The sequence below is a fragment of the Trachurus trachurus genome, assembly GCF_905171665.1.
Source record: "Trachurus trachurus genome assembly, chromosome: 11".
NCBI classification, from domain to species: Eukaryota; Metazoa; Chordata; class Actinopteri; order Carangiformes; family Carangidae; genus Trachurus; species Trachurus trachurus.
In genome coordinates, this window is record NC_139904.1 from 1,110,396 (window position 1) to 1,127,210 (window position 16,815).

Consider the following 16,815-nt stretch of genomic DNA (forward strand, 5'->3'; position numbering starts at 1 on the left):
CTTCCATGTTTACATCAAACATCCAACGGTTTACAACAACAACTAACGAACATCTCACAGCAAATCTTGCGTATGCGCACAAACATCAACAGAGCCACTGGGAGCTGCTGCTACAACAATAGTCTACTTGCCAGCCCATAGGGCCCCATAGTGAACCCGGATTTTAACCGCCAGTGGGCCGATTTTGATGGACCAAAATCTGGTCACTTCCGGTTTAGACAGCCATTTTGAATTTTGAAAATGTCAGAAATGGATTCAGCATCATCAATAACCCCTAAAACCACTCCAATATTGCCCAGATCAGCCAAGCAGTTGTTGAAATATTGCCCTTAGCAATTATGCTAATGTATGCTAATTATGTCAATTATGCTAATTGTTCACTATATACAAGTTAGCATCCGGCAGTTTCTGAATGCTGGGGACCCATACTATATATTACTTCAAATACATGAGTTATATGTCCAACCAGCATCCTCTAAAACTTAAGATTTGGCTTAAAATCCATCAAAATCGGCCCACTGGCAGTTAAAATCTGGTCCCTTCCGGTTTAGACAGCCATTTTGAATTTTGAAAATGTCAGAAATGGATTCAGCATCATCAATAACCCCTAAAACCACTCCAATATTGCCCAGATCAGCCAAGTCAATTTTGTTGAAATATTGCCCATATAGGCAACTATGCTAATGTATGCTAATTATGTCAATTATGCTAATTGCCCAATATATATAAGTTAGCATCCGGGAGTTTCTGAATACTGGGGACCCATACTATCTATTTCTAACATAAAACTTTGGGGTACTCAACATTTCCGGGTACTCATTGTTGGCAAGTAGACAACAAGGATAAAAACAGAGCTCAAATTATTTTTTTCCCAACAGCTTGTTCATGTCTTGGCTTCAGGACATTTGGGTCAGTAGGACGAGCAGTATGGAGGTATCTGGATGTTTCATAGTGTGTGTTTTGGACCAATCAGAAGTGAACTCTATCCACCGCCATTATATGAAAACCCGTCACCAGCCGGTCGGACCCCCCCTGCAACTCCTAAAGAGTTTTGATGACTCTGAAAGTTCTCCAGACCCTTCGTTGGCATGACGGTGAGGAGAGGATTGATGAATTATCGATTTTGGGTGAAGTATCCCTTTAAGGCATGTGACTTACTGATACTCTACATTGTCTTGAATCAATATGATCCTGTTCAACAGGATTCAATCTGATTTGATATGAAACAGAATAAAGTAATTTGATGTAATGAAGCACCAGATGATAAAAGAATCATCTGTTTTATCTCAGTGCAATATTTTATAACTTTATTTAAAACAATATAATACAATGCAAGTATAATTTTTATGATTATGATGCACAATAATCTTAAAATCTTATCATTCTGATGTATTTACATGAATCAGACAAGACAGTAGATATCATATTTTTATATCATTTTATCTATATGATTATATATTTATCAATTAGGATAAATCTACTTGTCATTCAGCTAATTTATAAGCGGCTGATAATAACATTTAATAAAAAATTATAAACTATAACTTGTTCATAATAATAGATGTCTGTGTATACGAGTAGGCTACATGTTCACAATACATTCAGCCTCTTACTCACACAATGTTGAAACTGTATTAATAATGTAAGTTGTATAGTTGTATTGTATAAATACTAATGTATCATAACTGCACCATATTGTTACTTGTGTTAAATGTGTTGCAGTTGTGTTATATTTACAATAACTGCATCATATTGTAGGACATAAACAGACTTGTAGCGGTTAGTGTCATTCTGTAAGTTATGTCACTTTTGATGCAAAGTTGACATTATTTGAGATGTTTTTGTTCTGACAACTTGACATAATTGTTAAAGTTTGTCCATTAGGTCTGCTATGACAGTTTAAATTGTCTTTATGTCAAGTTGTCAGAGCAAAAACATCTCAAACAATGTCAACTTTGCATCAAAAGTGACATAACTTACTGAATGACACTTAAAGGGATAGTTGATAGTTCACCCAAAATTCAAATTTCACTCATTATCTCCTCCCCCTCATGTGGACTAAGGGCTGGGAGAAGTTTCAGAGTCCTCCGTGGCTTCTCTGAGTTACGGGGGGGGCGGGGTCCACGCAGCAGTATTTGTCCATATAATGGTTGTCAATGGATACAAACTGTCTTCGTAACAAAAAGACACACCAAAAAACATCCAAATACCTCCATGCTGCTCGTCTGTAATGTCCCTCTTGTATTGAAGCCCCGACATGAGAAATTGTTCCCAAAAAAATTAAATAAGTCTATATTTTAAGCTTGTTTGTAGCGGAAGCTCCCAGTGTCTCAGTTCACTGCTCTTCCTGTGTCACAGGCCGAGAAAAATTTCTCATGTCGGGGCTTCAATACAAGAGGGACATTACAGACGAGCAGCATGGAGGTATTGGGATGTTTTTTGGTGTGTCTTTTTGGACGAAGAAAAGTTGGTATCCATTGACAACCGTTATATGGACAAATACTGCTGCATGGAGCCCCCCTGTAACTCAGAGAAGCCACGGAGGACTCTGAAACTTCTCCCAGCCCTTAGTCCACATGAGGGGGAGGAGATAATGAGTGAAATTTGAATTTTGGGTGAACTATCCCTTTAACAACATACGTCATAAGTATTCATTGATGGTTATGACAACTGTTATGTCAATCTTATGAACACCTATTCAAGTAAAGTGTTACCCTTGCAGCTTCATGTTGTAAAGACAGTTTAGTTTGGTTTCCTCCTGTACTTTATAGGCTATTATGGTCTGGCTGTGCTGTGTTGTGCTGTCCTGTGCTGTGCTGTGCAGTGTGACCTACTTCTCCTGTCTCATCTTGCTGAGCTCGTCCAGCAGAGCGTTGCCGTGCAGCGGCCGCGTGAGCTCGCTGCCGAGGCCGAGGCCGCGCTCCCCGGGCTGCAGCGCGGCCGGCGGCAGCGGCAGGTTCAGGCTGCTGAGCTGAGCCAGGTCCAGCGCCGCCATCTGCTCGATCTTCTTCACGCCGGTCTCCACCACCACCACGCCGTCGCCCAGGCTCTGCGGGGAGCATACGTCAGTCCCACTGCCCAAAAGTCCGACGGCTCATTTCTCCGACTACCCATTCTACAGTGTTAAAGGAGCATTATCGCAAATCCAAATCCTTAATTCGGCCACTAGATGGAGCCAGGCGGAGCTTATCAGATATAAACAAGTGGGCAGCTGTCAGAGAGAGAGAGCAGCCTCGTTTAGTCCCCCCCCCCCGCCCCCCCTCCTCCTCCTCCTCCCCCCTCCTCCTCCCTCACCAGGCTGAATGAACGTGCAATCGCGGGAAAAAGAAAACTCGCTAGTGGAAGCGGCAGCTCTACGTCGCGCACAACCACAACAACGACAACAACAGCAACTGCAACTTCCTCCTCCTTAATAACGCTGAGAGGACAGCTGAAGAAAGACACGGGACGTGGAGACAAAGTGTTCTACCAGCGATTCAGTGACTGTGAGCAGCCTAACACTGCTACATTACTATTTACTGTTGCATATTTGTCCGGTTCAGAGGTCGGATTTGCGAGTTCCGAGTGCAATTGAACGCAGCAAGCGCCGGGCCGGCTTGGATCATAACAAAGACAAATTCTGCATTTGCCCCACGGACACTATACTGCTGGCGATTTTTTTTGTAAATTTAGTTATGGCTCCCCCCGACCCATCTTTTGCATATTTCAGCTTATTTTATGCTATTACTGCTGTATTTGCGATAATGCTCCTTTAAGGTTAGGTTTAGGGTAAGGTTAAGGGTTAGGGCTACTTAAAGCAGAAGTGAGTGATATATTTGTGTTAATATAAGTCTTAAATAGTTATATCTTCCGACAGCAATCACTTCTATAGAGTGTTTGGACTGAAACACGGGTCTGTCAGTCACTCTGCTCTGCTCTGAGCCGAAGAGAAAACATTTATCGTATCCTACAGTTTTTATCCAATGAGGAGAGAGAACGGCATGCAGGGCTGTGTGTGCAGCCGAGGAACGCCGTGAATGTGGTGACGTAGCGACGAGGACTGTTATGGTGCGTTCAAGGAAACTCGTATTTTTCCGACCTGTGAAGTCGTACCAGTTCGATCTGGTACGAGTTCACGGGTCAGAAGTTACGAGTGGCCGTTATAGTGACTTTCACCGGTAAAACAGGTCGGAGAAACACGAGTGGGTTGCCTGGAACGCTACAAAGTCGTAAGTTGTGACTTGAAGCTGTAATTTACGATTTCAAAAGCCTGCCTGGAACGCAGCATTAGCGAAAACGACCGGATCACTCACTTCTGCTTTAAGGGTTAGGGCTACTTAAGTCGGAGAAGTGGGAGGTCGGACTAATGGACGCAAAAATAAAGACATGTATGGTCGGAGAAATGGGTAGTCGGACAGACGCCATGCGCCCAGGCTCTGCACCTTCATCGTCGTCTGGGCCGGGGGGCTGGTCTCCATGGCAACCGGCTTCATCTGGGCCGGGCTGGTCTCCGTGGCGACGGGGGCCACGGCCTCCACGGCGGCGGCCTTCTTCTGGCGCGAGGCCTTCTTCTTGGGGGCCATGATGGTCAGACAGAGGCAACGATCTACGTCCTATAGACACACACACACACACACACACACACACACACACACACACACACACACACACACACACACACACACACACACACACACACACAATTAATAAAACACAACATCAGACTTTGTTGGAGGCGTCTGAACAACTAAAGGTTCAGTTCAACCCCTGTGTGACTTCATGTTCATCGTTCTAGGGATAGTTCAACATTTAGTCAAATTGGCCCATCACCATAATCCCTATAGTCATAGCAGTAGGTTCGTTACCTTTAATTGTCGGTGCAAGCTGTTTTTAGAACGGCGGAGCAGAGCCGTGAGCTGCTCAGAGCTACGCTACGGAGGCTCATTATGGGATTTCTTGGTTTCCCTCATCAAACTCATCAAATACACAATCCAACAACTCCACAACGCTCTGGTGGACAAGTTGTGACCTGCACATTCACCACGCTATGAGATAATAACACAACGTTACCACACAGAGTTGTTTTAGAGGGAAATTCATGTAAAACCACTGATGCACGTTGCCTTCAGGGACAGTTTTTCATCAACAGTCTCTGTATTTCCCTCTAAAACAACTCTGTGTGGTAACGTTGTGTTATTATCTCATAGCGTGGTGAATGTGCAGCTCACAACTTGTCCACCAGAGCGTTGTGGAGTTGTTGGATTGTGTATTTGATGAGTTTGATGAGGGAAACCAAGAAATCCCATAATGAGCCTCCGTAGCGTAGCTCTGAGCCAGGGCCGGCCCGTGGCATAGGCCGTATAGGCAAATGCTAAGGGCGCCGTCCATCCAGGGGGCGCCAGCGCCACAAATGGGAAAGAAAAAAAAGTGTAACTTTCACTATTTTTAGTACTATTATTTCTTAATACAAAAAATAACCCCACGTTAATTTAAATGCAAAGCAATACCTATTAAAAAGTAATAATATAATATGTCACAACATTACTTACTAAGTCGCCCCCCCTCTCTCTCCCCCACGATTGGTACTGCCCTCCACTCTCCCTGCAGTCACACACACAGCAGAGGTACCTGTCTGCAGTGGGAATGCTTTCAAGCCGTTTTCTTGTTAGAAACGCCACATTTTTAATTAGATGTGTGGATACTTGGTTGCATTAATCCTCAAAGTCGGCACAAATGCCAGCTCGTTTGCGCGACCGTCTCGATATGTTTTTGTTTATATTTCGGTCATTTTACGCCGCCCTTGACGACCTGTCAATCAAAAGAACAGCTGTGAAACGCTTCGAACCCGCAGAATCGTTAGGAGAGAGAGAAGCAGTGAGGAGGATGACGGTGCTTCAGAGGCTGAAAGTTCTGACTCATTTGATGAGGAAGATATTGAAAAAAGAAGAGAGTTGAGACTTCAGCCTGCTTAGACAGCAGGGCCACAGCTCCAGCTCCAGACCTGCTGAGCTCTCAAACCATTTTTTTTTTTTACCTCTTAAACAGCACCACAGTGACATATGTAGGGTACATTATATAGGTTAAATATTGTAAATGTTGTGATTTTTGTCTGTTTAGTTGATATTTTGTTTGGAGAAAAAAGAGCTAATTTCTCATTTAGGGCTACACACATGTCATGAAGTTTGAAATGTAATGTTAAGTCAATATTTACCTTCTTTTATTTTACATTTGAGACATTTGGTGAAAATAGCATGACAGATAACATTTATGCTCAAAAAGCAATTTCACAAAATTTCATTTTAACGTGTTTTCCACACGTATCTATTAGCTTTTATTCATACAGTATATTCCACTGCTTTTGTGAAGCTAAGACTTTCGTATACCCATTTCAAGCATCACAACAGGTTATTCTCATGACTGTAGACTCATTTTTTTCATGTCTTCACCCAGGATTTACTTAATGACATTTTACTGATTGTTGTGCAAGTTGTGTATCTCGGGGTCAGAGGGGACATACAGATACACTGCTACGTTATCATTATAATCATTATTGATCATTGTTGGGGGGGGGGGGGGGGCGCCTGGGAGTAATCTCGCCTAGGGCACCAAAATGGCTAGAGCCGGGCCTGCTCTGAGCAGCTCACAGCTCTGCTCCGCCGTTCTAAAAACAACTTGCACTGACAATTAAAGGTAACGAACCTACTGCTATGACTATAGGGATTATGGTGATGGGACAATTTGACTAAATGTTGAACTATAAAACCTTGGTTGTAGTGAACAGATACAGATTAATCATTATATACAGGTAGTTTAAGACTGAGACACATTAATTAATCTCTGACCAATGCACAATAACTCTCTCTCTCTCTCTCTCTGTTGCCTGGAGACAGAGTGTGAGTGACAGGTGCGAGTGGCCTCTCCCTGAAACTCAGCTCAGCCCCAGGAGGGATTTTGCAGTTTTAATAGTGAGTTCTCAGAATGCACTGCTGCACACACACACACACACACACACACACACACACACACACACACACACACACACACACACACAACTGGAGAATCTCAATCACGCTCACGATGAGCCGAGGTCGACAAACTGCAGCGAGGACGGAGGAGGGATCATGTGTGAGAGCCGAGTTAAAGTTAAACACGTGTGACGAACTTCATGTTTGTTGTTTTTATGGATTTGATTCATTTAATTCACATAAAAATAAACTACAGACAAACTGCTCATGTAAAAACACTCCATAGAAATGAGATTATATCAAATAAAGTTTGAATTCAGCCTCCTGATGATGAATCATAGTTTATATAAATTTAACTTCAGTCTTACAGCAGTATAAAAATATATCATTTATAAATGTGTTTAACCTATAACTAGATTTAGAAGAGATGATGATGATGAATCCCACTTTAAAACACTGAATCTGTTCCTCGGTGTGTTTCTGCAGAATCTGAATCAGAAGATATTTTATTTGTAAATGGCAATAAAGTTTTTTTAAAAAAGAAATAAAATAAAATAAAAGATATAAGATACTTTTTTGTCCTTGTAGAGATTTTGTTTTGGATTCAGCTGCTGCAGATCTCTGTCTGAAACTAGAAATCTACTAAAAACATGACAAAAACGCACTCAAACACACATTCTGCAACAAAAAATGAGGAACACTGATGATATTTAAGGACCAACACTATTTAAAAGGTTAATTAGTGTCGGTATAAATTATTTTAAATCTGTTTAACCTACATTTACCTCTCCTCTTAGTAAATCTTTAATAATCTCACTGCTCCTGTTGAACCTGAACCTCTAGCTGCTCTAACCACAACACCAGTTTGGCCTCAGGAGCTTCGGTTGTAAACTCTCTCACAGCCCCTCCTCTTCCTCCTCTTCCTCCTCCTCTCAACATCTTTCCAAGAATATTTGTCTTATTTCTTGTCCAAATGTCTCATTTCTAGTCAAAACTAATCTCTTTCCACTTAAAATAAGACTCATCACCTAAAAAATTAACTTGTTTTTAGATCATTTTCACTTGTTTCAAACAAATTTTCACTTGAAATAAATAGAAAAATCTGCCAGTGAAAGTAAGTTTTTTGTGCTTGTAATAAGGAAGAAACACCTTTTCCATTATCAGATTTTTCTACTTATTCCAAGTGAAAATCTACTTGAAAGGAGTAAAAAGTGTCTAAAAACAAGCTGCTTTTAATATGATGAGTCTTATTTTAAGTAGAATGAGATTTGTTTTGACTAGAAATGACATTTTGACTAGAAATAAGACAAATATTCTTGCTAAGATATTTGAGTTTTTGCAGTGTAATGCTGCATTAGCATCAAAATAAAGAAGGCTCAATAATAAACCATAATACATACGTAGTCTAAGAAAAAAAGAGGAAAAGTTAGGGGGAGGGGCCCACTTTAGTATTCTTTAAGGGGGCCCAGAATTCCTAGCAACGGCCCTGCCTCCTCCTCCTCCTCCTCCTCCTCCTCCTCCTCTCTGTCTGCACTCGTCTGTTTTTAAATAGCTCTCCACACATGGACAGGAGTCGGGACGGAGCAGCAGCTGCAGTTGGTGTCATATGAAGAGGAGGAGGAGGAGGAGGAAGAGGAGGAGGAGGAGGAGGAGGAGGAGGAGGAGGAGGAGGAGGAGGAGGAGGAGGAGGAGCTACTACTTAAAATAAGACACATCATATTTAAAGTAGCTTGTTTTTAGACACTTTTTACTCCTTTAAAGCAGATTTTCACTTAGAAAACCAAGTAGAAAAAATCTGATAGTGGATCAAGTTTTTCTTCCTTATCACAAACACAAAAAACCTGCTTTCACTGGCAGATTTTTCTATTTATTTCAAGTGAAAATTTGTTTGAAACAAGTGAAAATGATCTAAAAACAAGTTACTTTTTAGGTTATGAGTCTTATTTTAAGTGGAAAGAGATTAGTTTTGACTAGAAATGAGACTACTGGGGTTTTTTATGGGCCCCACTGGGCGCTGGGCCCCTAGAGTTATCATCACCTTTCTCCCCTATACAACGGCACTGGGAGGAGGAGGAGGAAGAGGAGGAGGAAGAGGAGGAGGAGGAGGAGGAGGAGGAGGAGGAGCTCATGGTGACAGACGCTCTGGGCTGCAGCCGATGTTGCAATGCACCTTTAAAAGAGTTGAAACAGCAGGACGGCACGTGACCTTGTCTCATCGCAGAGGTCACGATCTCCCACAACACCGCTGCTCCCTGAACGCACCGCGCACAGCTGTGTGTGTGTGTGTGTGTGTGTGTGTGTGTGTGTGTGTGTGTGTGTGTGTGTGTGTGTGTGTGTGTGTGTGTGTGTGTGTGTGTGACCTGCAAGGTGATAAATTCAGAGTCGGAGCCAAAATGTTCCATAAACAACAGGCTGGAAGATAAACACACACTGTTGTGTTGTTGTTGTTGATGTGCACAAATGCAACAACCTCCAGAGACTCTGACTGATACGGAAAAATATAAACAAAACCAAACAAAAAATGAAATAAAACCGCTCAGAGGTGAAGAGGTCAAAATGTAAAGTCGCTTCAAACAGGAAAACTCAACTAAAGACATTAAAGCAGAAGTAAGCGATCCGGTCGTTTTGGCTAATGCTGCGTTCCAGGCAGGCTTTTGAAACCGTAAATTACAGCTTCAAGTCACAACTTACGACTTTGTAGCGTTCCAGGCAACCCACTCGTGTTTCTCCGACCTGTTTTACCTGTGAAAGTCACTATAACGGCCACTCGTAACTTCCGACCCGTGAACTCGTACCAGATCGAACTGGTACCACTTCACAGGTCGGAAAAACACGAGTTACGAGTTGCCTTGAACGCACCATAACGTCTTGTCAGCCGATGGAGTTAGCAGCCCCCGCCCTCGTCATGGATCTATTGGTCCTCGTCCCTACGTCACCACATTCAGGCGCATCCCTTGGCTGCACACACAGAGAGGACTGCCCCTTTATGCCGTTCTCTCTCCTCATTGGATAAAGGTTGTAGGATACAAGGAAAGTTTTCTCCTGGGCTCAGAGCAGAGCAGAGTGACTGACAGACCCGTGTTTCAGACCAAACACTCTATAGAAGTGATTGCTGTCGGAAGATACAACTATTTAAGACTTATATTAGCACAAAAATATCGCTTAATTCTGCTTTAATGTCCCTATGTAAAGATTAACATTGTCATATTTATCACTTATATTAAATTAACATCACTGTACATATATCATCTGGGTATATGAGAATATATATGTAGCCTACGTTTAAAATAAAATGTCTGTATGATGATTTGTACGTGGTGTTATGGATGATATTTATCTAATTTACATTTAATTCATACAAACATATATCATTTCTGTTTGTTTATGCATGTTTTTTCTATTAATTTTATTTGAACAATTGAGGCTTTTGCAGCCCACTGTATATAATATAATACATATACATATACTGACAGGCTTTAGGATGCATATACAGTTTTATATGTATGTAACATATGTCTAAGCACCCATATAAACACATTTGTATGAACTAGATGTGTCTGTAAAACACTAAACAGGTTTCAATACAACCTTTATATACATATGTGTATAATATGTGCATAAAACTTTTACATGTGTGCTTTTATTTTACATACAGTAGATAGAAATTTAGCATATGTACAGTTAAAGCAGATATCAGTGGAATGTTTTTGTTAATATAAGTCCTAAATAGTCCTATTTTCCGTCAGCAATCACTTACATGAAGTATTTCAGCCTAAACACGAGTCTCTCCGTCACTCTGCTCTGCTGTAACCCGAGGAGAAAATTTTCCTTGTGGGATACAAGTGTTATCCAATGAGGAGAGAGAACGGCATGAAGGGCTGTGTGTGCAGCCAAGGGATGCGCGTGAATGTGGTGACGTAGCACGAGGACCAATTGATGCCTGACAAGGGCGGGGGCTGCTAACTCATGGTGCGTTCAAAGAAACTCGTACTTTGTGTTTTTCCTTCCTGTGAAGTCATACCAGTTCGATCTGGTACGAGTTCACGGGTCGGAAGTTACGAGTGGCCGTTATAGGGAACTTTCACAGACAACAGGATGGTAAAAACACGAGCTACGGGTTACCTGGAACGCTACCAAGTCGTAGTTGTGACTTGAAGCTGTAACTTACGGTTTCAAAAGCCTGCCTTGAACGCAGCATTAGCCGAAACGGCCGTGAAGCTGATATCTGCTTTAAGTACCGGTATATTATATTCTATTCTATTTATTTATCTATGGGGCACTCATAACATGTCGGAGCACACACATATTTGCTTGGACTAAATGTGAATGTAAAACACTATGCAGGTTTCAAATATAACTTTTACATGTGCTTTTATTTTACATTTAAAGTAACATACTGTATGTAGGCTATAGTATATTATATTATATTCTATTTATTTATCTATGGGGCACTCGGGCCAAGAAATGAGAAGTTTCCACGGCTGCAGTAAATAATCTGTGTGAGCTATAAAACCAGAGTGTCACTGAGGTTTGAAACAAACAGATCAGCTGCTGAGGAGAGAAACTGATCTCAGCTCAGCTCACAACAGACGGCAAAAATATCTATAAATATATATGTGATTGGTCGACCCACTGGAGTAAAATAATGTTAGTGTTGTGTTCATGATCCACACAACACTGTAGGAAAACACATCATTAGAGGATTTTCATCTGTTTATACTGATTAGGCAAGGAAAGGCAAGGCAATTTTATTAGTATAGCCCGTTTTAACCACCAGTTTGTCTCAAAGGGCTTTACATCCCATCATAACAACATCCTCTGTCCTTAGACCCTCACATGCACTGAGGAAAAACTCCATGGAAACCCTTTTAACAGGGAAAACCAGGAGAAACCTCAGGGTGAGCAACAGAGGAGGGTTTATAGTTTATGACACAGAACATTAACATTTAGTTTAATCAGAGTTTCCTGCAGATCTGCACTAAGGACAAAGTTACTGATTGTTAAACAATAAAATGTTGAACCTCTGATACAGATTTGAACAATATATGAATAAATCTGTCAGGAATATCAGCTGATTGATCCGTTATCAGAGGTTTTTCTACCTAACAACAACAGCACCAGTCGTGTCCTACTTGTCACTGCCGAGTCGACCTGTAAGTCTGAACCTGTCGTCCTGTCGTGTGTCCGTCGGGTCAGAGAGGACGTTTCCCTCCGACACAAATACCAAACACAACCACAACATGAATAAATCAAAGTGATCAACAGCTCTAAGATCTAAGAACCTGTGAGTTCCTCTGTCCTGAGATCCTTTAGCCTCAAAGTTCAACATGAGTAATAGATTACTCTGCTACTGTAAACATCCAGCCGGACAGAAATAGACTTCACTTTGAATCAGCGCCAGTGTTTTGACCTGGACACGTGAGCTTCACCTTCTCTAGACCGGTTTATTTACATCCTCCATCCTGCTCTTCTCCTCCTCCACCTTCACATCATGTATTGATTATTACTATTTAATCTTATTTATTATCACCCTAACCCTATCACAGTAACGACACATGCACACAACAGAAAACTCAAAATCTTTCCAGGAATATTTGTCTTATTTCTTGTCAAAATGTCTAATTTCTAGTCAAAACTAATCTCTTTCCACTTAAAATAAGACTCATCACCTAAAAATGAACTTGTTTTTAGATCATTTTCACTTGTTTCAAACTAATTTTCACTTGAAATAAGTAGAAAAGTTTTTTGTGCTTGAAATAAGAAAGAAAAACTTGCTTCACTATCAGATTTTTCTACTTATTTCAAGTGAAAATCTGCTTGAAAGAAGTAAAAAGTCTAAAAACAAGCTGCTTTTAATGTATAACTATGTATGTATATGTATAAATATACTTATTTTATGTAGAATGAGATTTGTTTTGACTAGAAATAAGACAAATATTCTTGGTAAGAGTTTGAGTTTTTGCAGTGAAGAGATAAAACTGTGTGTGTGTGTGTGTGTGTGTGTGTGTGTGTGTGTGTGTGTGTGTGTGTGTGTGTGTGTGTGTGTGTGTGTGTGTGTGTGTGTGTGCGTGTGTGTGTGTGTGTGTGTGTGTGTGTGTGAGTCTTAATGCAAACTGGAAAACAAACTGTTTAAGTGTGTGAGAGCAGCAGAGCGGTGGTGGTAATCTAAGCACCGGGGGCCCTGAGGGGTTTTATTTTTAGACGTCGACCTCGCTGCTCGTGAATGAATCTGCATTTACGACGTAAAGTTTTACAAAGACACGATATCAATTATTATTTTATCTTTATTTTTAATCCTCATTACGTTTTCTTACCATCTTGGCCTCTATGTCTTTTATGTAAATCACTGTGTGTGCAGCACCTTGGTCAACTTCTATGTTTTGAAAATGTGCTCTATAAATAAAGTGGATTGGATAAAGACTGCTGCTGCTCATCTGTTGACATTCTTCATACTTAGATAAGATAAACTACCGGTAATCTGTCCTGGTTCAGGGTTCTTAAACAATTAGCACATCATACATACATAGTTAAACACTCATCTTATCCTCTTATCATCTTCTATAATCAGTCCATTTTTCACATTTATCCTCACTGTGTCTCTTGTTGTCTCAGTTTCTCAGTTTCTCATCCTCTTTCTGTATTATGTCTCGTGTTAAATTCCCCAAGTAGAGTATCTTACACGTTTTTGGTATCTCATATCCTATTATTTTTTGTAAACCCCTCCATATTTTGTCCCAGTATCCTTTTAACTTTTGGCAGGACCAGAATCTGTGTGTACGGTCAGCAGCATCCATGTGACCACACACGGCTGCTGCGTAGACACCACTCCTTTCCTAATATCTGAAGTTATAAAACATCTGACCGTATTCTTCCAGTTGAATATTAAACCACTCTTCCTCCATTATTTGTTCTTTCAATTCCTTTTCCCATTTTCTTAGATATAAAGAGACAAAGACTTTCTACATGACATCTAACTTCTAGGACTGAAATTACTCTGCAGTTTTAACCTATAAGCTCTCCGAAATACCTCGACAACTTCAGTATCAATGTCAGTTTTTATCTCTTTCTCATAGTCGTCCTTTATTTGCAGGTTTAGCGATATTGTTCTTATTCATCCAATCTCTGTGTCGTGGAGCAACAGAAACAAGGATGTGTTCCTTATTAACACATCAACAGTTAAAAACAACATGAACCTTCATCTGGAGACTCGTTTTCAACCAATCAGTCTCATTTTCTCTCTCTTTCAGCTCCTGAGAGGAACATCTGGCTTCAAACCTGCTGAATCCTCCACTACATGTGTCCATCTGTGTCTGCTCTTTATAACCAAGTCAACAGTGTCGTATAGTTTATCGTGGGATTTACAGTTTAACAGTTTCCTGCTGCAGCTGCAGACGACTCTGTGGACGAGGATAACCAGCTGACAGACGTTTAAACGCCTCATGGAGTTGCACAGACAGAGATCATTTCTCTCTATGAGCTCATAACTTCTACAAATATATCGATTATAGCTGATTTTTAAAGGGTTATGGATCCTTAAAGTGACCAATCAGCTGAATAATCTTGAGTTTGTGGAGTTTCACTGAGGACCAATAGGCTATAGCCAAGGTGTTTCCATTATTCTGTCCACACATACACACATACACACCTGTAAACACAATCATATGCAGCACACATACACACACACACACACACACACACACACACACACACACACACACACACACACACACACACACACACACACACACATAGATAGATACATAAAAACACACAGCCTGCATCGTCCATCACTTTGTGACTGAAGCTGAATTCCTGCGCTTATCTCATGAGTGTATTTATAGGTGCTGAGCCACACAACATGTGTGTGTGTGTGTGTGTGTGTGTGTGTGTGTGTGTGTGTGTGTGTGTGTGTGTGTGTGTGTGTTACACCCCCTGCAGTATAACAGCCAGATCCCAAAAGCAGCTGCTTCACATTGTTTCCATTCAACAGTTTAATAAAGTTACTACAAACTAAAACTATTATTGATGATTTTTACCACTTTACACTGTGAAGCAGTGAGACTTGTATTATGGGATGTGTATAGTTTCTGTCTCCTGCAGTGCACCAGTGTTATTGTTAATGTCAAAAAAGGCTATTTAAAGGGGGTTTAATGGGGTTTTTAAATACAAAACTGCTTCTGTTCTTTACATTATTCACTTTCTACTGTAGATGCAATAATATGAAACGTATTTTACCTTTTCTTTCTGCTCGTCTTCTTTACTCTGCTTCTTCAGCGTCTCTCAAACCGTTCTTCCTTCTTGCTTTGTCGTTGTTCTTCTTCCTCTTCACTTCGTCCCTCCGTCCTCTGTCAGTCTGTGCTGTGCTGTGCTGTGTGTGCTGTGCTGTGCTGTGTGTGTGTTGTGTGTGTGTGAGTGTGTGTATGTGTCAGTATCAGAGGGAAGTCATCATGGTCCAAATCCTGAGCTGTGACGACGTATACGACCCTGAGCTCCCTTCACACCTCCCACCTCCATCTCCAAATACAGGCAGCCCCTCGTCGCCTCGTCGCCTCCCCTCCAAAAATATCCCAGAAGATGGCAGCTCTCCCCTCACCCCCATCTAGAGGGTGTGTTGTTCATTTTAATGTTTAAATCCTGTAAATATCCTACAATTGTTTGACTATTCATCTCCAATAGATCCAGAATCACTATGGGAAGACTACAGATACAATTTTACACTGACACTTTTCAGTTTTTAAGCTGATTAAGTGAACTAAACTCTTCTTAAATTTCTTAAACATAATCTAACATTAGCCTATGGTTCTGAAGGCTAAAGGTTATTATATTATCATTATTGATTATTTTTGAGGAAGAAAGTGTTTCTTTTAAAAAAAAGAGAAGAATTTTAATGTTTAAATCCTGTAAATATCCTACAATTGTTTGACTATTCATCTCCAATAGAACCAGAATCACATGAGTTACTATGGGAAGACTATAGATACAACTTTACACTGGTACTTTTCTGTTTTTAAGCTGATTAAGTGAAGCTAAACTCTCTTTACGTAACTTTGTAAAACATAATCCAACAAGTTACTTGATTTTGATTGTTGTTGTTTTTGGTGGTTGTCTAATGACTTCTATGGTTCTGAAGGCTAAAGGTTATGATATTATCATTATTGATTATTTTTGAGGAAGAAAGCGTCATTGTAAAATAAAACACAAATAAAATAGAATGTTTTAAAGACATAAAATTGCTTTTATGTTATTTCTTTAAAAAAAAGAAAGAATTTTAATGTTTAAATCCTGTAAATATCCTGCAATTGTTTGACTATTCATCTCCAATAGATAGATCACATAAATTACTATGGGACTATAGGCTACAGATACAACTTGTGGTCCTTTTTCTTGACTGTCTGCACTTCTCGAGGCTGTATGTATGGAATGGTGAAAATAGTTTTCCTGTAAAGGACAAATAAATCTATCTATCTATCTATCTATCTATCTATCTATCTATCTATCTATCTATCTATCTATCTATCTATCTATCTATCTATCTAAAAGCGTCATTGTAAAATAAAAACACAAATAAAATAGAATGTTTTAAAGATATAAAATTGCTTTTATGTTATTTCTTTTGAGAAACAAACAAACATTGAACTTCTTCCTGTTTCTTGAAAGCAGGTGTAGCTACGCCTCAGATTTAGTAGTAGCCTAAGGTTTTTTTGAAGTTGGATTACAGCGAACTCAGCGTTTTCTGTTTTCACTGACGTCAAACGAACAGGTGTTCCTGCGTGCAACGTCAGCTGCGTGATGACGTGATGACGTAGTTCCGTCTTTCACAATAATGTCTTTTAATGATTAAACTTGCGCTTTCTCCGCTGTCAATGGGGGA

The 16,815-nt window shown here is 40.4% G+C and overlaps 1 protein-coding gene across 1 annotated transcript in view; it reads right to left on the reverse strand.

The window, feature by feature from the left end:
- The window catches only part of klhl43 (kelch-like family member 43), a 29,731-nt gene extending 14,437 nt beyond the window's left edge, over positions 1-15,294 (reverse strand). The window contains exons 1-3 of the mRNA XM_083982496.1: positions 15,180-15,294; positions 4,422-4,592; positions 2,835-3,049 (exon numbers count right to left, since the gene is read on the reverse strand). Coding sequence (XP_083838622.1) covers positions 2,835-3,049; positions 4,422-4,562 — 356 coding nt within the window. The 5' untranslated portion in view covers positions 4,563-4,592; positions 15,180-15,294. The remainder of the gene's footprint in view (positions 1-2,834; positions 3,050-4,421; positions 4,593-15,179) is intronic.
- Between the last annotated feature and the right edge of the window lie 1,521 nt (positions 15,295-16,815).